This window comes from Carcharodon carcharias, chromosome 19 (genome assembly GCF_017639515.1).
Source record: "Carcharodon carcharias isolate sCarCar2 chromosome 19, sCarCar2.pri, whole genome shotgun sequence".
NCBI lineage: Eukaryota > Metazoa > Chordata > Chondrichthyes > Lamniformes > Lamnidae > Carcharodon > Carcharodon carcharias.
In genome coordinates, this window is record NC_054485.1 from 85,034,011 (window position 1) to 85,057,311 (window position 23,301).

The window sequence follows — 23,301 nt, forward strand, 5'->3', positions numbered from 1 at the left end:
GACTTCCAGCGATCATGTTTTTCTGCTTCGGATTAACAAGGCTGGCTTGTGTTACAGGGTCGCTCTGGCGCTGATGGTTCACGCGGGATGCCAGGCGAATCTGGGATTAAGGTACAGAAGAAGGGTGGCACTCAGAGAAACTGGGATGTCACCTGCAACCTGGGGCTATGTGTGTGTGTCTGTGTGTCTGTGTGTGTGTGTGGACATGTGGAGTTCATGTGAGGACACGTGAAGAAATGCAAGCTTGTGAAGTGGGATCCAGAGGGATTACTCCTCTGTGCGGGGGTCTCCCTTTGAGCTCTGAGCCATGCCTAGAGTCCGGGGTTATGAGTGGCCATGGAATAAGAGGGATAAGTGCGGGATGTGTTAAGCAGGGATTCCGGATTAAGTGGAGAGAGGTGGGGGTGACAGTAGTAATGGGGTGAGGGGGCAGAGGTCAACAGGGCTAATCGGGGCCTAGGGTGGGGTAAGAGAAGGGTACGAGAGTGCAGGTTAAGAATTGAGTAAGACGCTGCGGGGGCATGTGTCAGTAAAGGGAAGAGGGGTAAAAGTGTGTGGTGGTAAGAGTGGGGTAATTGGGGTGGGAGAAGGGGACAGAGTTAAGGTGCTGTAAGATGGGACATGGATGAAAGGGGATGGGGGCGGAAACTGTTGGCCTGACTGCTTCCTGGCAGATATGTTAGGCTGACATCGGGGCTTTCTGTATTTAACCCTTATAGCCCTCGGATATCAATTCTGTCTGAGCTGTATAGCTCACATCTGAGGAACACACAAGGGAACAAAGGGAGATTTGTGTGATCTGAAATACCACCTTACTGTACACTCGGCAGGGGTGGCTACATATCATACATTCTGCTTCAATGTGGGACAATGCAGTTTTATACTCAGTCCATGTCTGCATGTACTTGTGTGTCAGTCTTTGTGGTGTTGTCTGTATCATCATGTGTGTGTGTGTCTGTCTTAATGTGTGTGTCAGCCCCTGTGGGGGATTAGAGTGTGTGTGTGTGTGTGTGTGTGTGTGTGTGTGTGTGTGTGTGTGTGTGTGTGTGTGTGTGTGTGTGTGTGTGTGTGTGTGTGTCTGTACTGATCAGTGTTGTGTTGTTGTTAGATTCCCACTCATCTGTAATATCTAAGTTCACGTCCTGTCTTTGTGTTGTGCAGGGTGACCGAGGGTTCGATGGGCTGCCCGGCCTGCCTGGAGAGAAGGGGAACCGGGTGAGTTCAGGACTTAACAGCCGAGCGCGCCGAGACCAGCGCCCCAGACCTTCCTGACCACTCCCTTGCGCCGAGATAACTGGCCCACGGCTGAGCATGGGTCAGGATAGGATGGGCACACGATCCAATGCTTGGCCAGCCACCTCAGAGAGGGATGGAATTCTAGGGATAGTCCTCAGGTCAGGATATCACACGATCTGTGTTGTGATCCATCGCACAAGCGCTAACCCCAAAATGACAGGGGCCCCAGCTGCACACGAAAGAGGAGCTCAGATCCTAGCTGGTAGGAGCGAACGAGTGGCCCATTCAATCATGGACCGAGAGGCGGACAGGAACCCACCCTGACCCTGAGCAGGTCGAGGTGCCTGGTGTAGCCATTTCATCATTTGTATTTCTGGAGAGGGAGGGAGATAAACAGCCAGGCGTATAGACGACGGGTGTACTTTTAACCCAATGTACTGCACTCAATATCGCCCTCAATTCTCTCTAACAAAGAGGAAGAATCCAGGCATATTGTATCACAGAATCGCAGCGCTGTTACAGCACAGAAGGAGGCCATTCAGCCCGTCATGTCTGTGCTGGCTCCCTGAAGGAGCAATTCCCCTGGTGCCGCTCCCCAACCTCCTCCCGATAATCCTGAACATTCTTCCCTCCCACATAATGACCCAATCCCACCACCCCCCCCGCCCGCTTGAATGCCTCGATTGACCCTGCCTCCTCCACAATCTCCAGATCCTGACCGCTCCCTGTGTGAAAAAGTTTTCCCTCATGTCGCCGTCGCTTTGCTTTTGCCAGTCGCCTTCAACCCGCGCCCTCTTGTTTCTGACGCTTCCGCGGGAACACTTTCTCCCTACCCACTGTCCAGGCCCCTCATGATCTTGAGCACCTCTATCTCAAATCTCCTCCCAAACTTCTCTTCCGCTAGGAGAGCAGCCCTGATTTCTCCAATCTGTCCTCGTCACCGAAGTTCCTCATCCCTAGAAAGGCTCTGGGAAATCTTTCCCGTGCTCTCTCCAATGCCTTCACCCCCTTGCCGGATTGAGGCACCCAGTCAAGCTGTGAGAAACGCTCGTGTGCCTGAACCATCGCCCATGCCAATTGAAGGTTCTTCCAGCCGATATCTCCCTGACTCCCAGTCGGCACCAACCAGGGAGCTGAGCATCCGACTGTCAGCAAAGGGAAGGGTGAGGCATTGAACCGCCTGCCCTCTTGCAGCCAACGTAAAGGACCTCGCGAGCATATCGTTTCGAGGGAAAGCCGAGGTGGGGAGGGGAGGGAGCCCTCCTCTGCCGGGGTCCCCGGAAAATATTTATCCCTCGCCCAACGCCGCTCAGAAACCGACTCGCCTGGCCCGTTTAGCTCGGTGGGTGCCTGTGGGATCTTGCTGTGCACAGGCTTACCCCGCGTTGCGAGGGTGGCCGCGCCCCATTGCTCGAGGGGGCGCTTCAGGACGCCCTGAGATAGAGAAAGGCGCTACGGGAATGCAGGACTGTCGGCCTCATCTTGGCCAGTGAATCCGGAGGGTCGAGGCTCCACTCCCTGAAGCGGTGCCTCGTGGTTCCAAAGGTGTGTCCCCCACCCGTGGGGATCCCCCCTGCCACCTTCACCAGCGCCGCGGCACGGTGGGAAGTGAGCCGGGGCGCGGGCGCTGTTTTCCGACGCGTTGCTGCCGACGGGGAGGGGTTCCCCGCCAGGAGCGCGGGCGACGGTGACTTTGCGGGCGGTGTGCCGGGAGCTTAACCCCACTTTCTGTTCTACCGTCCTAGGGAGAGCCCGGAGTGCAGGGACCGTTGGGACAACAAGGGGAAGACGGAGAAAGGGTGAGTGTTTACCGCCCCCCACCTAGCGTCACGGATGCACCCTTCCAAAGTAGCCGCGTCTGTTGGGATTAAGGAGCAGCCGGAACTCCGCGTGTGTCCAGATACGACCGATGTCGGTGACGGGTTAAAGCAGAGGTCAACTTGCCTGGGGGAACATTAACTCGGGGGACGGTAGCGTGGCGGTAATATCACTGGGCTGGCAATTCAGAGGCCCGCACTGACATCTCGAAATCATGAGCTCAAATCTCCCCCCCACCCCCCTCCCACAGCCGCTGGGGGAATTTTAAATTTAATTCATTCATGAACACGGAATGAATAATAATGATCATGAAATGATCGGGCTGTCATAGAAACCCATCCGGTTCACCGACACCCTTTAGGGGAAGGAAATCTGCCATCCTTACCCGGTCTGACCTACATGTGACTCCAGGTCCACAGCAATGCGGTTGACTCTTAACTACCCTCTGAAATGGCCGAGCGAGACACTCAGTTCAAGGGCAATTAGGGATGGGCAACAAATGCTGGCGACACCCACATCCCGTGAAAGAATAAAAGGTGGGGGGTGGGGGGGGGGAAATAAACCTTGCCCTGGGGACATGGGTTCAAATCCCAACACAACAGCTAGTGGAATTTTAAGTCAATGAATAAATCTGGAATTGAAAGCTAGCCTAACCGTGAAGTGACCATGAAGCTATCATCAATTGTTGTAAAAATCCACCTGGCTCAATAATGTCCTTTAGGGAAGGAAATTGGCCCATCCTTACCTAGCCTGGCCTACAGGTGACCCCAAATTCAGAGCAGTATGATAAAAGCAAAATACTGCGGAAGCTGGAAATCTGAAATAAAACCAAAAATAGCTGGAAAAACTCAGCAGGTCTGACAGCCTCTGTGGAGAGGAACACAATTAATGTTTCGAGTCCGTATGACTCTTCAACAGAACTAAGGAAAAATAGAAAAGAGGTGAAATATAGGCTGGTTTAAGGGAGGGATGGGACAGGTAGAGAGAAGAGCAATACTCCTTCAAGGTAGGCATTCCTTGAAGAGAAGTGGCAGTCAATTAAACACTAAGATAAAAGCAAAAAACTGCGGATGCTGGAAATCCAAAACAAAAACAAGACTGCCTCTTCTCCTTAAGGAATGCCTACCCTGAAGAAGTATTGCTCTTCTCTCTACCTGTCCCGCACCCTACCCCCCCAAACCAGCTTATATTTCACCTCTTTTCTATTTTTCCTTAGTTCTGTTGAAGAGTCATACGGACTCGAAACATTAACTCCTTGAAGGAGTATTGCTCTTCTCTCTACCTGTCCCATCCCTCCCTTAAACCAGCTTATATTTCACCTCTTTTCTATTTTTCCTTAGTTCTGTTGAAGAGTCATACGGACTCGAAACATTAACTCCTTGAAGGAGTATTGCTCTTCTCTCTACCTGTCCCATCCCTCCCTTAAACCAGCTTATATTTCACCTCTTTTCTATTTTTCCTTAGTTCTGTTGAAGAGTCATACGGACTCGAAACGTTAACTGTGTTCCTCTCCGCAGAGGCTGTCAGACCTGCTGAGTTTTTCCAGCTATTTTTATTTTTGTCTCAGAGTGGTACGGCTGGTTCTCAGCTGCTCTCCGAAACTCAGTTGGGTCAAAGCGCTATGGAAAAGTCAAATACTGTTGGGGGGGCATCTAGACCGCAGGGACGACAGTGGCTCATGATGGCGGTGCACTGCCACCTTCTCGAGGGCAGTTAGGGATGGGCGAGAAATGTCAGCCTGACTGTTGACATCCACATCCCAAGGACGGGATAAGAGAACTCCCGGGCGGGATGCGCGGTCCGCCACTTTCAACTGCCCGGCCCACTGCCCCGTTAACCTGACCGTACGCTTGCCGTAAGCTGACCCACGGAGATTGGGCGACCGAGTGTGACCGGCAGGGAAACCTGGACAGGGAAGCCGGTGGGTGGTTGGGTTGGGGGGGAACTGTCCTGAGGTCACAAAAGTTCGGAAAATTGGTGCAGTCAAAGGGAGAGCGGCTTGAAGAGTCGGCCCGAAACAGCTTTGAGCTCCCGGGCTAAAAATGGGATTGAGGAGTGGGAAGAGGCATTAAATTAGCTGGTAAATCTGGCTGGTGGTTGGGGAGAGGGGTGCTGGGCGGGGAGGGGTGGTGGGGGTTGGCGGGGAGGGTTTGGGGGGTTTAGGCGGGGAGCGGTGCAGAGTAGGATCCAAGGTAGGGGGAGCAGGTGGAGACACTGGGGTAGGTCATTAACTGGACTGGGCGCAAATAGGGCATTGTGGGAGGTGGTGGAATAGTGGTATTGTCACTGGACTAGCAATCCAGAGACCCAGGGTAATGCTCTGGGGACCTGTGTTCAAATCCCATCGCCACAGCTGGTGAAATTTGAATTCCATAAAAAAATCTGGGATTAAAAGGTTAATGATGACCATGAAACTATTGTCAATTGTTCTGAAAATCCATCTGGTTCACCAATGCCCTTTAGGGAAGGAAATTTCCAGTCCTTACCTGGCCTGGCCTCCAAGCGACTCCAGACCCAAAGCAATGTGGTTGACTCTTAAGTGCCCTCTGAAATGGACAAGCAAGCCACCCAGTTCTCAAGGGCAATTACGAATGGGCAATAAATGCTGGCCTAGCCCGCGACGCCCACATCCCATGAACGGAAAAAAAAAATAATACCAATCGGCGCCCTTTTCTCCTGCTGTTTAAATTGTTGTGATCGTTTGAAATTTGGTATTCTTGTGTTTGTCCTGATGCGTGCAAGACGAAAAGCTTCAGCAACATGCCTCTCTTCAACAGTAAGATAGGTTCACAGGATCACAAAGTGGGTACAACACAGAATGAGACAATTCAGCCCGTTATGACCGTGCTGGATTTCTGCAAGAGCTACTCACCAAGTCCCACCAAGCGCCACCCCCTCCCCACCTTTTCCCTGTAGCCCCGCAAATTGTTCCTCCTCAGATAATTCTTCAATTCTCTTTTGGAAGCCACGAATGAATTTTCACCCAGATCGAAAAGCAGAAAGTCGCGGAAACACTCAGCAGGCCAGGCAGGGTCTGTGGGGAGAGAAACAGAGGTTTAACTTTTCAAATCTGTGACCTTGCATCAGAACTGGGAAAAGTTAGAAATGCAGTAGGTTTTAAGCAAGTGGAAAGTTGGGCAGGGGAAGAGTGGGTGGGGGGAGATGGGAAGAAGGACAAAAGGGAAAGGCCTGTGAAAGGATGGAGGGTAAGAGAAATTAAATAGCAAAAGGTTTCATGGTGCAAACACTAAAGAGAGTTGTGGGTGAAGTGGAGAAACAAAAGATGTTCCCTCAATGAAGTGTGATGGGCTGGATAGCAGCTGTCTGAGCACAAAGAAAAGGGATAAAGAAAGAACTGAACCAAAAATAAACCACAAATCAAAATGGAAGCAGAGGTTATGACCTAAAATTGCTGAATCCAATGTTGAGTTCAGAAGGCTGGAGAGTGCCGGCTTAAAAGATGAGGGAGGGGCTGTTCCTGGAGCTTGCTTTGAGCTTCAGTGGAACACAGCAGCAGACCGAGGATGGAGAGGTCAGAGTGAGAGCAAGGCAGAGAATTAAAATGGTGGGCAAGTGGAAACTCGGGGTCACGCTTGCGGACTGAGCAGAAATATTCCACAAAGTGGCCACCTGCTGTGTGTTTGGGTCCCCCCAATCTCGAGGAGATCACATTGTGAGCAGCAGATACAATAGGCTAGATTGAAAGAAGTGCACAGAATTCACTGCATCAGGCGGAATGAGCATGTGGGGCCTTTGGATGGTGAGAAGGGAGGAGGTAAAAGGGCCAGTGTTCCACGTCCTGTGCTTTCATGGCAAAGGTGCTGTGGGGAGGAGCGGGCCAGGGTTTCACGGAGGGAATGGTCCCTTTGCATTACAGCCTCGCTCATAAGGTTCAGAACCTGGGTTTCAATCCAGTCCCATTCCAGATCAAGGTGTTTCTCTGATTGGGGCAGTGGATTAGACAGTGGAGCACTTCACCTTGTTCCCCAGGTAGATCCACATGCACCACCCGCCTCTCCCCCACCGCCACCCCCCCACAACCCCCCGCCCCACTCACGCCGATCTAATTAAAGTCCACAATCTCCTTCTCCAGCTCAGATGAAGGACTCCCTGTTGTAAGCTAATCACCAATTCTTCATCACTTGGATCTGGCTGTGAATCTACGGCTTCTCTCCCCAAACTCTACACATATGCTGACACTCTCAGTGCGGTGTTGAGGGAGGCTGCATAGTCCGAGGGTCAGTACTGAGGGAGTGCTGCACGGTCAGATGGTCAGTACTGAGGGTGTGCTGCACAGTCGGAGGGTCAAGGTTGAACAAGTGTTGCACTGTCGGAGGGTCAGCACTGAGGGAGTGCTGCGCTGTCAGATGGTCAGTACTGAGGGTGTGCTGCACAGTCGGAGGGTCAAGGTTGAACAAGTGTTGCACTGTCGGAGGGTCAGCACTGAGGGAGTGCTGCGCTGTCAGATGGTCAGTACTGAGGGAGTGCTGCACAGTCAGAGGGACAGCACTGAGGGAGTGCTGCACTGCCAGTGGGTCAGTACTGAAGGAGTGCTGCACTGTCAGAGGGTCAACACTGAGCATGTGCATTGTTTCTTTGTTGTGATGTGTGAGAGAGAAGCTGAAACATTAGCTCCTGTCACCTTCGAGAACCTCGCTACAAGGATTACAATCCCCCTGCTCCCCGTCTGGTGGCACTGTTGACACGTTTGGAAGGATCCCCCTGAATCAATGCTTTTACTAGTGTAGTGATCAACAACATATCAATGAGAGAAAAGAGGAAATCAGCAGAGAGTCGACCCCACAAAGCAACTTAACAACGTCCGCCCCTGAATGGGCTAAAATTCCATTGAGGAGAAAGGTTGGAAATATTTGATGGGCTGATTGTTTTCCTTTGGAAAGTGGGGAACCCATGGATGTTGTTCCTGGGAGTTTTCTGAGCAGCAGTTTCAATGATTGCGGGCACTGACGCCAGCCTGCGTACCAGTTACAGCATTCGTAAGATGGTCTTAGATATCAGGCTGTGATTGTTTGTGCTCTAACGTCTCCTGTTTGTCTTTTGTCTGCAGGGAGATGATGGTGAGGCTGGACCCAGAGGGCTGCCAGGTGAACCTGTAAGTACATCGCGATGTTAGGACTTATCTCCTGTTATAGTGAAGAGAATCCAGGATATGGCCAGGAGCCATCAGCATCAGAGAGACCAAGTCCAGTGGGATGTTCTCTTGATACAGGTTAGCTGCCTGCCCCAATCTGCTCTGGCTACCCTGGCAGTGCTGAGCCACAGCTCCCAGTCACTCCCTCATTGCCTCACCCAGTCAATGCACACACATATATATACACCTTGCCAATACTCTCACAGATCATCTCTTAATACCCTTCCTCACTCCTCTCCCAATACCCCTTCCTCACTCCCTCTCTCCCAACACCCCTTCCTCACTCCGTCTCGCCCGATATCCCTTCCTTACTCCCTCCCTCCCAATACCCCTTCCTCACTCGCATCTTCCAATATCTCTTCCTCATTCCCTCTCTCTCAATACCCCATCACCTCACTCCCCCTTTCCCAATACTCCTTCCTCGTTCCTTCTCTCCCAGCATACCATCCTCACTCCCTCTCTTCCATACCCCTTCACCTCTCTCCCAATACCCCTTCCTCACTCCCTCTCTCCCAATACCCCTTCCACACTCCCATTCTCCCAATACCTCTTCCATACTCCCTCTCTCCCGAAACTCCTTTGCGGGTCCCTCCAAATGAGCTGCAGATCAGATTTGGATCTGTAAGAGAGTCAAGGTGACTGTCCATCTCCATCTCAAGAGCAGTGAGCAACGGGCGATTAAATGCTGGCTGTAGCCCAAGGGTGTTTGGCAGGGCAAAGGTCAAGGTGGGAGTGGGGAAACAGTACCGCCCATGTGGTGATGTAGAGAGTCACATGATAGCAGACCGTGCGTAAGAGAGTCTGGAGAAGTCAGCATGGAGGCAGCACCCCTGCAGGACTACAACGTGGAGATGTATGTAGCAATGAGCTTTTCATAGACATCCAATGTTCACCATACAAGCCTCCAGACCTCTCAGTTAGACACCAAACAACCCTGACAATACTGGCCTTGCCAGCGATGCCCACATCCCACACATGATGTTAAAAAAAAGGCAGCTTGGGGCCTCCTGACCCAGACTCTGCCGTTGTGGAGAGGCCAGACATTGTCCAGCTGGTCAGGGAGTGATGTTGGGATGATGTAACTGGACGTGGTCTTGCTCTGCAACTCACACGCTGCAGCAGCAAATCCCACCCAGCATCTGAAATAAGGGTAAGTCGAGCCTGTGGAACGCCCACCGATGCCTAGTTTAAATTGCCCGTTCCGCATTGTGGGCCTGCCACCTTCACCCTAGGGAGGACCCGTGTGCCCAGCCTCTGATGGATGTTCCCGGCTGGTGAAACTCCCACAGCAAGATGCTGACGAAGAACTATCTGGCCTACAGCTTCTAGCAGTCTCAGGATGTTGGCTGGCTGACTGGGCCAGGTGACCTGGCCAATGGCTAGGCCCTTCCGGTGGCCTCAGTAAATTACACCAATCGCACCACATTCGCAATAGGTCTATTCCATAGAATTGAATAGAATCATAGGATGGTTGCAGCATTAAAGGAGGCCATTCAGCCCCTCCTGTCCGTGCCGGCTCTGAGCAAGGGCAACACAACCGAGTCCCAATCCTCGCCGCCTTTACACTGCAGCCCTACAATTTTATTTAATCTTCCAATTCCCCTTCGAAAGCGATAGTTAAATCTGCCTCCACCCCCCACTCAGGCAGTGTTTTGCATATCTCCAGAACTCACTCCAGAATCGACCTCTCTTGTGTCTGTCGGTCCAAATATGCGATCAGTACAAATGTTCCCCTGGCTATTCACTGCCCCACCAATAGATAACACCACCAGGACCTCTCCATTGACCTTGTAGCTGAGGAAGGCCAAAGGTCCAATGACAGCAGGAGCTAAGACCCAAGCAGTTTAAGATTCAATTACCTCAACCCAACCCATCTTATTTTTGTCAATTGTGTTGTGTGCAAGATTTTATCCTGGAATGCTTATTTTTTTTTCTCTCTTTCTCCTCGCTCTCTCATTCTCTCTCTTTCTCCTCATTCTCTCTCTCTGTCTCTCATTTTCTCCCTCTCTCATTCTCTCTCGCTCTCTGATTCTCTCTCACTCATTCTCTCTCTCCTCTCAATCTCTCTCTCTTTCTCTCTCTTTCTTTCATTCGTTCTCTTTCTCCCTCATTCTCTCTCTTTTTCTCTCTGTCTCACTTCCTGTCTTTCACTCTATCTCTCTCTCTCTCATTCTGTCTCTCTGTTTCTTCGCCTCTCTCTCTCTTTCTCTCTCTGTCATCCTCTCACATTCTCTCTCTCTGTCTCTCCCTTTATCTCCAAGGGACCAAGAGGGCTACTCGGACCTAAAGGACCTGCTGGACTTCAAGGACCACCTGTGAGTTAATGCAGAAGCAAAAGTAATCATGTGTTTTCTGTGAAATTTAAAACTGACCGCATGGCAGCAAATAATTTCCCCCACAAAGTGAGACCTTCTTTATCGGTTACAATGTGCCCCTGAGCCCTCGCCACCCAGTCAGTGAGTCGTGTGATGGCTCCCCCCATTCTCGATGCCAATCAGTGACTCAGCGATTTTCCCTCCATTCATTCTTCCCACTCTCTGACTTCTATTTCCTATTGCTGCAGAAGGTTGACTCCGACAGAAATTTGCAACTAATCCCAAAACTGAGGCTAAGTTTGGCACTGGTTGGCAAATGCATTCGGAAAGGCCGGAGTAATGTCCAGTCTTAGAATTCACACTTTCCCTCTGGTTGAGTGGTGTGTGAGTAACGTACTGGAGTAGATCTCTGTCGGTGGTGCAGTCACAAGGGACGAGGCTCTCCATCCATCGGAGCTGTACTCTCCATCTAATGGAGCTGTGCTCTCCATCCATCGGAGCTGTACTCTCCATCTAATGGAGCTGTGCTCTCCATCCAACGGAGCTGTGCTCTCCATCCATCGGAGCTGTACTCTCCATCTAACGGAGCTGTGCTCTCCATCCATCGGAGCTGTACTCTCCATCTAACGGAGCTGTGCTCTCCATCTAACGGAGCTGTACTCTCCATCTAACAGAGCTGTACTCTCCATCTAACGGAGCTGTGCTCTCCATCCATCGGAGCTGTACTCTCCATCTAACGGAGCTGTGCTCTCCATCTAACGGAGCTGTACTCTCCATCTAACGGAGCTGTGCTCTCCATCTAACGGAGCTGTGCTCTCCATCTAATGGAGCTGTACTCTCCATCAAACAGAGCTGTGCTCTCCATCTAACGGAGCTGTACTCTCCGTCTAACGGAGCTGTACTCGCCATCTAACAGAGCTGTGCTCTCCATCCATCGGAGCTGTGCTCTCCATCTAACGGAGCTGTGCTCTCCATCTAACGGAGCTGTACTCTCCATCCAACGGAGCTGTGCTCTCCATCCAACGGAGCTGTGCTCTCCATCCATCGGAGCTGTGCTCTCCATCTAACGGAGCTGTGCTCTCCATCTAACGGAGCTGTGCTCTCCATGTAACGGAGCTGTACTCTTCATCTAACGGAGCTGTGCTCTCCATCTAACGGAGCTGTACTCTCCATCTAATGGAGCTGTACTCTCCATTCAACGGAGCTGTGCTCTCCATCCAACGGAGCTGTGCTCTCCATCCATCGGAGCTGTGCTCTCCATCTAACGGAGCTGTGCTCTCCATCTAACGGAGCTGTGCTCTCCATGTAACGGAGCTGTGCTCTCCATCTAACGGAGCTGTGCTCTCCATGTAACGGAGCTGTACTCTCCATCTAATGGAGCTGTACTCTCCATTCAACGGAGCTGTACTCTCCATCTAACGGAGCTGTACTCTCCATCCATCGGAGCTGTGCTCTCCATCCATCGGAGCTGTGCTCTCCATCTAACGGAGCTATGCTCTCCATCCATCGGAGCTGTGCTCTCCATCTAACGGAGCTGTATTCTCCATCTAACGGAGCTGCACTCTCCATCTAACGGAGCTGTGCTCTCCATCCATCGGAGTTGTACTCTCCATCTAACGGAGCTGTACTCTCCATCTAACGGAGCTGTGCTCTCCATCCATCGGAGTTGTACTCTCCATCTAACGGAGCTGTGCTCTCCATCTAACGGAGCTGTACTCTCCATCTAACGGAGCTGTACTCTTCATCCATCGGAGCTGTGCTCTCCATCTAACGGAGCTGTGCTCTCCATCCATCGGAGCTGTGCTCTCCATCCATCGGAGCTGTGCTCTCCATCTAATGGAGCTGTACTCTCCATCTAATGGAGCTGTACTCTCCATCCAACGGAGCTGTACTCTCCATCTAACGGAGCTGTGCTCTCCATGTAACGGAGCTGTGCTCTCCATCTAATGGAGCTGTACTCTCCATTCAACGGAGCTGTACTCTCCATCTAACGGAGCTGTACTCTCCATCCATCGGAGCTGTACCCTCCATCCATCGGAGCTGTGCTCTCCATCCATCGGAGCTGTGCTCTCCATGTAACGGAGCCGTGCTCTCCATCCATCGGAGCTGTGCTCTCCATCTAACGGAGCTGTACTCTCCATCTAACGGAGCTGTACTCTCCATCTAACGGAGCTGTACTCTCCATCTAACGGAGCTGTGCTCTCCATCCATCGGAGCTGTACTCTCCATCTAACGGAGCTGTACTCTTCATCCATCGGAGCTGTGCTCTCCATCTAACGGAGCTGTACTCTTCACCCATCGGAGCTGTGCTCTCCATCCATCAGAGCTGTACTCTCCATCTAATGGAGCTGTGCTCTCCATCTAACGGAGCTGTACTCTCCATGTAATGAGCTGTACTCTCCATGTAACGGAGCTGTGCTCTCCATCTAACGGAGCTGTGCTCTCCATCTAATGGAGCTGTACTCTCCATTAAACAGAGCTGTGCTCTCCATCTAATGGAGCTGTACTCTCCGTTTAACGGAGCTGTACTCTCCATCTAACAGAGCTGTGCTCTCCATCCATCGGAGCTGTGCTCTCCATCTAACGGAGCTGTGCTCTCCATCTAACGGAGCTGTACTCTCCATCCAACGGAGCTGTGCTCTCCATCCATCGGAGCTGTGCTCTCCATCTAACGGAGCTGTGCTCTCCATCTAACGGAGCTGTGCTCTCCATCTAACGGAGCTGTGCTCTCCATCCATCGGAGCTGTGCTCTCCATCCATCGGAGCTGTGCTCTCCATCTAATGGAGCTGTACTCTCCATCCAACGGAGCTGTGCTCTCCATCTAACGGAGCTGTACTCTCCATCCAACGGAGCTGTACTCTCCATCTAACGGAGCTGTGCTCTCCATCTAACGGAGCTGTGCTCTCCATCTAACGGAGCTGTGCTCTCCATCTAACAGAGCTGTGCTCTCCATCTAACGGAGCTGTGCTCTCCATCTAACGGAGCTGTGCTCTCCATCCATCGGAGCTGTGCTCTCCATCCATTGGAGCTGTGCTCTCCATGTAACGGAGCTGTGCTCTCCATCTAACGGAGCTGTACTCTCCATCTAACGGAGCTGTACTCTCCATCCATCGGAGCTGTGCTCTCCATCTAACGGAGCTGTGCTCTCCATCCATCGGAGCTGTGCTCTCCATCTAACGGAGCTGTGCTCTCCATCTAATGGAGCTGTACTCTCCATCTAATGGAGCTGTACTCTCCATCTAATGGAGCTGTACTCTCCATCTAATGGAGCTGTACTCTCCATCCAACGGAGCTGTACTCTCCATCTAACGGAGCTGTGCTCTCCATGTAACAGAGCTGTACTCTCCATGTAACGGAGCTGTACTCTCCATCCAACGGAGCTGTACTCTCCATCTAACGGAGCTGTGCTCTCCATCCATCGGAGCTGTGCTCTCCATCCATCGGAGCTGTGCTCTCCATCTAACGGAGCTATGCTCTCCATCCATCGGAGCTGTGCTCTCCATCTAACAGAGCTGTACTCTCCATCTAACGGAGTTGTGCTCTCCATCTAACGGAGCTGTGCTCTCCATCCATCGGAGCTGTGCTCTCCATCCATCGGAGCAGTACTCTCCATCTAACGGAGCCGTACTCTTCATCCAACGGAGTTGTACCCTCCATCTAACGGAGCTGTGCTCTCCATCTAACGGAGCTGTACTCTCCATCTAACGGAGCTGTGCTCTCCATCCAACGGAGCTGGGCTCTCCATCCAACGGAGCTGTGCTCTCCATCTAACGGAGCTGTGCTCTCCATCTAACGGAGCTGTGCTTTCCATCTAACAGAGCTGTGCTCTCCATCTAACGGAGCTGTGCTCTCCATCTAACGGAGCTGTGCTCTCCATCCATCGGAGCTGTGCTCTCCATCCATTGGAGCTGTGCTCTCCATGTAACGGAGCTGTGCTCTCCATCTAACGGAGCTGTACTCTCCATCTAACGGAGCTGTACTCTCCATCCATCGGAGCTGTGCTCTCCATCTAACGGAGCTGTGCTCTCCATCCATCGGAGCTGTGCTCTCCATCTAACGGAGCTGTGCTCTCCATCTAATGGAGCTGTACTCTCCATCTAATGGAGCTGTACTCTCCATCTAATGGAGCTGTACTCTCCATCTAATGGAGCTGTACTCTCCATCCAACGGAGCTGTACTCTCCATCTAACGGAGCTGTGCTCTCCATGTAACAGAGCTGTGCTCTCCATGTAACGGAGCTGTACTCTCCATCCAACGGAGCTGTACTCTCCATCCATCGGAGCTGTACTCTCCATCCATCGGAGCTGTAATCTCCATCCATCGGAGCTGTGCTCTCCATCCATCGGAGCTGTGCTCTCCATCTAACGGAGCTATGCTCTCCATCCATCGGAGCTGTGCTCTCCATCTAACAGAGCTGTACTCTCCATCTAACGGAGTTGTGCTCTCCATCTAACGGAGCTGTGCTCTCCATCCATCGGAGCTGTGCTCTCCATCCATCGGAGCTGTACTCTCCATCTAACGGAGCCGTACTCTTCATCCAACGGAGCTGTACCCTCCATCTAACGGAGCTGTGCTCTCCATCTAACGGAGCTGTACTCTCCATCTAACGGAGCTGTGCTCTCCATCCAACGGAGCTGTACTCTCCGTCTAACGGAGCTGTACTCTCCATCTAACGGAGCTGTGCTCTCCATCTAACGGAGCTGTGCTCTCCATCCAACGGAGCTGGGCTCTCCATCCAACGGAGCTGTGCTCTCCATCTAACAGAGCTGTGCTCTCCATCTAACGGAGCTGTGCTTTCCATCTAACGGAGCCGTGGTCTCCATCCATCTGAGCTGTGCTCTCCATCTAACGGAGCTGTACTCTCCATCTAACGGAGCTGTGCTCTCCATCTAATGGAGCTGTGCTCTCCATCTAACGGAGCTGTACTCTCCATCCATCGGAGCTGTGCTCTCCATCCATCGGAGCTGTGCTCTCCATCCATCGGAGCTGTGCTCTCCATCTAACGGAGCTGTACTCTCCATCTAACGGAGCTGTGCTCTCCATCCATCGGAGCTGTGCTCTCCATCCATCGGAGCCGTGCTCTCCATGTAACGGAGCCGTGCTCTCCATGTAACGGAGCCGTGCTCTCCATGTAACGGAGCTGTGCTCTCCATCTAACGGAGCTGTGCTCTCCATCTAACGGAGCTGTGCTCTCCATCTAACGGAGCTGTGCTCTCCATCTAACAGAGCTGTGCTCTCCATCTAATGGAGCTGTGCTATGTACTACAGCACTTGTTCACATTAGAAAAATGACGATCCTCCATCCTTCATATTTTGGTAAAACCTATTTTCGTGTTTACTCTATCTTCCTTTGGAAGTATAAAAAAGGAAATTGAAATGGGTGTGAGAATTTTCTTGATCTTTTTGTTGAAAGTTTTGAATTGCCTCATTTTTAAGTGCTGTCTATTCAGAGGAAACCTTTCTGTGTTTCAGGGTGTACGAGGATCAGATGGCCCACATGGTCCAAAAGGAAACCTGGTGTGTCATTTCTCTTTTTAAATTCTTTTCATTCATTTATCAACCTCTGAGAGCTTGGAAATTTATTGTGCTGTCTGATTGATCTGTAACAGGGGCCACAAGGAGAACCAGGACCTCCAGGGCAACAAGGGATTCCTGGAGCTCAGGTAACGCATCAACCACAATATCAAGACAAAAATCCAGTCTATAAACACTGTCCCTTCACTACTGCATACAGACCCGGTCTATAAACACTGTCCCTTCACTACCGAGTACAGACCCATTCTATAAACACCGTCCCTTCATTGCTGTGTACAGACCCGGTCTATAAACACCGACTCTTCACTACCGAGTACAGACCCATTCTATAAACACTGTCCCTTCACTGCTGTGTACAGACCCAGTCTATAAACACCGTCCCTTCACTACTGAGTACAGATTCCATCTATAAACATCGTCCCTTCACTACTGAGTACAGACTCCATCTATAAACATCGTCCCTTCACTGCTGAGTACAGACCCAGTCTATAAACACCGTCCCTTCACCACCGAGCACAGACCCGGTCTATAAATACCGTCCCTTCACTATTGAATACAGACAGGTCTATAAACACCGTCCCTTCACTACTGAGTACAGACCCATTCTATAAACACTGTCCCTTCACTACGGAGTACAGACCCGGTCTATAAACACCGTCCCTTCGCTACCGAGTACAGACTCGGTCTATAAACACCAACCCTTCACTACTGAGTACAGGCCTGGTCTTTAACACCGTCCCTTCACTACCGAGTACAGGCCTGGTCTATAAACACCAACCCTTCACTACTGGATACAGGCCTAGTCTTCAAACACCGTCCCTTCACTACTGAGTACAGTCCCGGTCTATAAACACTGTTCCTTCACTACCGAGTACAGGCCTGGTCTATAAACACCAACCCTTCACTACTGGATACAGGCCTAGTCTTCAAACACCGTCCCTTCACTACTGAGTACAGTCCCGGTCTATAAACACCGTCCCTTCACTACCGAGCACAGAGGCCATCTATAAATACCGTCCCTTCACTACTGAGTACAGACCTGGTCTATAAACGCCGTCCCTTCACTACTGAATACAGACAGGTCTATAAACACCAACCCTTCACTACCGAGTGCAGACTTGGTCTATAAACACCGTCCTTTCACTACTGAGTACAGTCCCGGTCTATAAACACCGCCGCTTCATACTATGTACAGACCCGGTCTATAAACACCGTCCCTTCACTACTGAGTACAGACCCATTCTATAAACACTGTCCCTTCACTACGGAGTACAGACCCGGTCTATAAACACCGTCCCTTCGCTACCGAGTACAGACTCGGTCTATAAACACCAACCCTTCACTACTGAGTACAGGCCTGGTCTTTAACACCGTCCCTTCACTACCGAGTACAGGCCTGGTCTATAAACACCAACCCTTCACTACTGGATACAGGCCTAGTCTTCAAACACCGTCCCTTCACTACTGAGTACAGTCCCGGTCTATAAACACTGTTCCTTCACTACCGAGTACAGGCCTGGTCTATAAACACCAACCCTTCACTACTGGATACAGGCCTAGTCTTCAAACACCGTCCCTTCACTACTGAGTACAGTCCTGGTCTATAAACACCGTCCCTTCACTACCGAGCACAGAGGCCATCTATAAATACCGTCCCTTCACTACTGAGTACAGACCTGGTCTATAAACGCCGTCCCTTCACTACTGAATACAGACAGGTCTATAAACACCAACCCTTCACTACCGAGTGCAGACTTGGTCTATAAACACCGTCCTTTCACTACTGAGTACAGTCCCGGTCTATAAACACCGCCGCTTCATACTATGTACAGACCTGGTCTATAAACACTGTCCCTTCACTACTGTGTACAGACCTGGTCTATAAACACCGTCCCTTCACTACTGGATACAGGCCTGGTCTATAAACACCGCCCCTTCACTGCTGAGTATAGGCCTGGTCTTTAATCAACGTCCCTTCAATACTGGATACAGACCCAGTCTATCAACACCAACTCTTCAGTACTGAGTACAGGCCTGGTCTTTAAATGCCATCCCTTCACTGCTGAGTACAGAACCAGTCTATAAACACCAACCCTTCAGTACTAAGTACAGGCCTAGTCTATAAACACCATGCCTTCACTACCGAGTACAGACCCCGTCCATAAGCACCGTCCCTTCACTACTGACTACAGACCCGGTCTAAAAACACCGTCATTTCACTACAGAGTACGGACCTGGTCTATAAACACTGTCCCTTCACTCCTGAGTACAGGCCAGGTCTATAATCACCAACCGTTCAATACTGAATACAGGCCTGGTCTATAAACATGAACCCTTCACTCCTGAGTACAGGCCTGGTATTTAAACATCCTTCCTTCAGTACTGAGTACAGGCCTGATCTATGAACACCAAACCTTCACTACTGAGTACAGGTCTGGTCTTTAAACACCGGCCCTTCACTACTGGATACAGGCCTGGTCTATAAACACCAACCCTTCGCTATCAAGTACAGGCCTGGGTCTTTAAACACCGTGCCTTCACTACCGAGTACAGACCTGGACTATAAACACTGCTCCTTCACTACGGAGTACAGACCCCATCCATAAACACCGTCCCTCCATGACTGAGTACAGACCCAGTCTATAAACATCGTCTCTTCATACTGAGTACAGACTCAGTCTATAAACACTGTCCTTTCACTACTGAGTACAGACCCCGTCCATAAACATCAAACCTTGACTACCGAGTACAGGCCTGGTCTATAAACACGAACCCTTCACTACTGAGTATAGGCCTGGTCTATAAACACCGTGCCTTCACTACCGAATACAGACCTGGTCTATAAACACTGTTCCTTCACTACCGAGTACAGACCCCATCCATAAACACCGTCCCTTCACGGCCGAGTACAGATCCGGTCTATAAACACCATCCCTTCATACTGAGTACAGACTTGGTCTATAAACACTGTCCTTTCACCACTGAGTACAGTCCTGGTCTATAAACACCGTCCCTTCACTACCGAGCACAGAGGCCATCTATAAATACCGTCCCTTCACTACTGAGTACAGACCTGGTCTATAAACGCCATCCCTTCACTACTGAATACAGACAGGTCTATAAACACCAACCCTTCATACTGAGTACAGACTTGGTCTATAAACACTGTCCTTTCACTACTGAGTGCAGACCTGGTCTATAAACATTGTCACTTCACGACTGTGTACAGACCCAATCTATAAACACCGTCCCTTCACTATCAGGTACAGACCCAATCTATAAACACCGTCCCTTCACTATCAGGTACAGACCCAGTCTATAAACACCGTCCCTTCACTATCAGGTACAGACCTGGTCTATAAACACCGTCCCTTCACTACTGATTACAGCCCTGGTGTTTAATCACTGTCCCTTCACTACTGGATAGAGACTCTGTCTATAAACACCAACCCTTCAATACTAAGTACAGGCCTGGTCTTTAAACACTGTCCCTTCACTACTGAGTACAGACCCAGTCTAGAAACTCCAACCTTTCAGTACTGAGTATAGGCCTGGTCTATCAACACCAACCCTTCGCTACCAAGTACAGGCCTGGGTCTTTAAACACCGTGCCTTCACTACCGAGTACAGACCCGGTCTATGAACACTGTTCCTTCACTATTGAGTACAGACTCCACCCATAAATACCGTCCCTTCACGACCGCGTACAGACCTGGTCTATAAACACCGTCCCTTCATACTGAGTACAGACTCGGTCTATAAACACTGTCCTTTCACTACTGAGTGCAGACCTGGTCTATAAACACTGTCCCTTCATGACTGAGTACAGGCCTGGTCTATAAACACCAACCCTTCACTATCAGGTACAGACCCAATCTATAAACACCGTCCCTTTATTATCAGGTACAGACCTGGTCTATAAACACCGACCCATCACTACTGAGTACTGGCCTGGTCTATAAACACCAACCGTTCACTACCGGATACAGATTCAGTCTATATACACCGTCCCTTCCCAATGAGTACAGACCCGGTCTTTAAACACCGTGCTTTCACTACCGAGTACAGACCCGGTCTATAAACACTGTTCCTTCACTACCGAGTACAGACCCCATCCATAAACACCGTCCCTTCACGACCGAGTGCAGAGCCGGTCTATAAACAACAACCCTTCATACTGAGTACAGACTTGGTCTATAAACACTCTCCTTTCACTACTGAGTGCAGACCTGGTCTATAAAGACCAACCCTTCATACTGAGTACAGACCTGGTCCTTAACACCATCCCTTCACTACTGAGTACAGGCTTGGTCTTTAAATACCGTCCTGTCACTACTGAGTCACTACTGAGCCTGGTCTATAAACACCAACCCTTCACTACTGGATACAGACTTGGCCTATAAACACCGACCCTTCACTACTGACTACAGGCCCGGTCTATAAACACCGTACTTTCATACTGAGTACAGGCCTGGTCTATAAACATGAACCCTTCACTACTAAGCACAGGCCTGGTCTATAAACACCGTGCCATCACTACCGAGCACAGACCCGGTCAATAAACACTGTCCTTTCACTACTGAGTACAGACCCCATCCATAAACACCGTCCCTTCACTACTGACAACAGACCCGGTCTATAAACACCGTCCCTTCATTACTGAGTACATACTTGGTCTATAAACACTGTCCCTTCACTACTGAGTACAGGCCTGGTCTTTAAACACGAACCCTTCGTTACTGAGTAAGGCCTGGTCTTTAAACGCCGTCCTTTCACTACTGAGTACAGACCCGGTTTAGAAACACCAACCCTTCAGTACAGAGTACAGGCCTGGTCTTTAAACACCATGCCTTCACTACCGAGTACAGACCCTGTCCATAAACACCGTCACTTCACTGCCGAGTATAGACCCGGTCTATAAACACCGTCCCTCAATACTGAGTACAGACTCGGTCTACAAACACCATCCCTTCACTACTGAGTACAGGCCTGGTCTATAAACACTGTCCTTTCACTACTGAATGCAGACCTGGTCTTTACCATTGTCCCTTCACAACCTGGTACAGACCCGTCTCAACATTGTCCCATTAGTACCGAGTCCAGACTGGTGTATAAACACCGTCCCTTCAATACCGAGTACAGACCCAATCTATAGACACCATTCCTTCAGTAGAGAGTACAGACCTGATCTCAACATTGTCCTTTCACTCTTGGATTGGGTTAGTGGTGATAATACCAGGCAATTTTTCTGGCAGGGACTATTTGGGAGGACTTCGTACCAGATGTGTTAGAGGTTAGCATGATGTTCTCTCATTCATCCTTCTGCCTTTTCTCTCCTGCAGGGTATTCCTGGTCCTCAAGGAGCCATGGGTCCCCCTGGCCACAAGGTAAGTCACATCTGCTGGAGAATCTCCAGCATTGAGTTGCGGTTGATTAAACCCTGGCGTGAGGTGCCCAACTCTTTGCCTAGTCTGTCCATCTGATCTCCTGCTAAGTGGCATGCCAGCCTCCCAGTCCAATAAATGATTCAAATCTGTTCCTGTCGATTCTCCCCTGGCAGGGGAGTCTCTTGCAGTGCCGTCTAGGACTGGGCATTCCTGTTCAGAAATGGTTCTTGCTGGGAACGCTGCACAGGAAAATCACTTTCCCTGCTTTTCCATTGGGCGGAACAGAGAATCTGGGGCCCAGGAGATCTCTGAGCAGCATTTACTTCAGAACCCAGTCTCGCTGGCATTGCCAGCCTGGGGTGGGGAGGGGGGGAGGGGTTGGACGGTATGTACACAGCATTACTGGTTAAGTCTTGTGATTCAGCCCAAAGTTCAGGCTCTCCGAATGTTCGGAACCAGGGACGGAGCGAATGCTTTTGGTTATTGTTTTATCATTGAGTTTTTTTTCCTAAAGCCCTGGCCTTGTAATAGAGAATCCAAAGAGCGGCTGCTCACAGTGGAATCCGTGTTCCTCGATGACACCCCGAGTATATCCTCAAGGTAGTGATCGGAGAACATCGATCGTAAGATCGTAACTTCAACCTTCCACACCCATGACCACGACTGTCTAGAAAGACAAGGGCAGCAGATAGATGGAAACACCACCTTCTGCAAGTTCCCCTCCAAGCCACTCACCATCCTGACTTGGAAATATATCGTCGTTCCTTCACTGTCGCTGGGTCAAAATCCTGGAACGAACTGCACTGTGGGTTTACCTACTCCACATGGACTGCAGCGGTTCAAGAAGGCAGCTCACCACCACCTTCTCAAGGGCAATTAGGGAAGGGCACTAAAAGTTGGCCCAGGGAATGAAGCCCACATCCCATGAATGAATAAAACACCTCAGAGCATCTGTTCAACTCATGCAGTGTACAAAACTCTCCACAGCCTCAGCCTTCCCTATCCTTCTCCTCTCCCACAACCCTCCAAGATCTCTGCGCTCCTCCAATCAGGCCTCTTTTGTACCGCTGATTTTAGTTGCTCCCCCATTGGTGACTGTACCTTCAGCAGCTTGGGCCCCGAGCTCTGTAATTCCACCCTAAACCTTTCCCCCTCTCTTCCTTCCTTTAAGACGCTCCTTAAAACTTTGACCAAGTCTTTGGTGATCTTTCCTAATCTCTCCTGGCGTGTCTTGCTGTCAGAGTTTTACACCTTAATGCTCTGGCGTCGTTTACTGTATGAAAGATGTTTTCTAAATGCATATTGTTGTTTTTGATTGACGATGAGGGGGAGATCACTCTAATATCCCTTCCTGGTTTTCCCTCCTGCAGGGTCCGACTGGAAAGCCTGGACTGCCTGGAATTCCTGGTGCTGATGGTCCTCCTGTAGGTATCCGCAGAATATCTGCTATTACATAGTGCTGAGTCCCCGCTCTCACTTTTATCAATGGACCATCGACAACGGTTTCTGCCCTTTACACGATGGGGTTGGGTTGGGGGGAGGGGGCTGGAGTTGGGGAGAGGGGAGGGGAGGAAAGGGGTTGGGAGATAAGGGGAGGGCAGAGAGTGGAGGAAGGATTGGGGAGGGGAGGGCAGGGAAGAGAGGGAAAGAGAGGAGAGGGAGGGCAGGGGGCGAGAGGGGAGGAGACGAGAGGGGAGGGCAGGGGGAGAGAGAATGAAAGGAGAGGGGAGGGCAGGGTGAGAGAGGGAAGAAGAGAGGGGAGGGCAGGGGGATAGAGGGAAGGAAAGGGGAGGGCAGGGGGAGAGAGAAGGAAAGGGGAGGGGAGGGCAGGGTGAGAGAGGGAAGGAGAGAGGGGAG

The 23,301-nt window shown here is 50.7% G+C and overlaps 1 protein-coding gene across 3 annotated transcripts in view; it reads left to right on the forward strand.

The window, feature by feature from the left end:
• LOC121291462 (collagen alpha-1(V) chain-like) overlaps nt 1-23,301 on the forward strand; it is a 339,607-nt gene that overhangs the window by 220,389 nt on the left and 95,917 nt on the right. For all 3 annotated transcript variants that reach the window (XM_041212673.1, XM_041212674.1, XM_041212675.1), the window contains 9 exons: nt 58-111; nt 1,162-1,215; nt 2,982-3,035; nt 8,123-8,167; nt 10,468-10,521; nt 15,995-16,039; nt 16,132-16,185; nt 21,400-21,444; nt 22,815-22,868. In XM_041212673.1, coding sequence (XP_041068607.1) covers nt 58-111; nt 1,162-1,215; nt 2,982-3,035; nt 8,123-8,167; nt 10,468-10,521; nt 15,995-16,039; nt 16,132-16,185; nt 21,400-21,444; nt 22,815-22,868 — 459 coding nt within the window. The remainder of the gene's footprint in view (nt 1-57; nt 112-1,161; nt 1,216-2,981; nt 3,036-8,122; nt 8,168-10,467; nt 10,522-15,994; nt 16,040-16,131; nt 16,186-21,399; nt 21,445-22,814; nt 22,869-23,301) is intronic.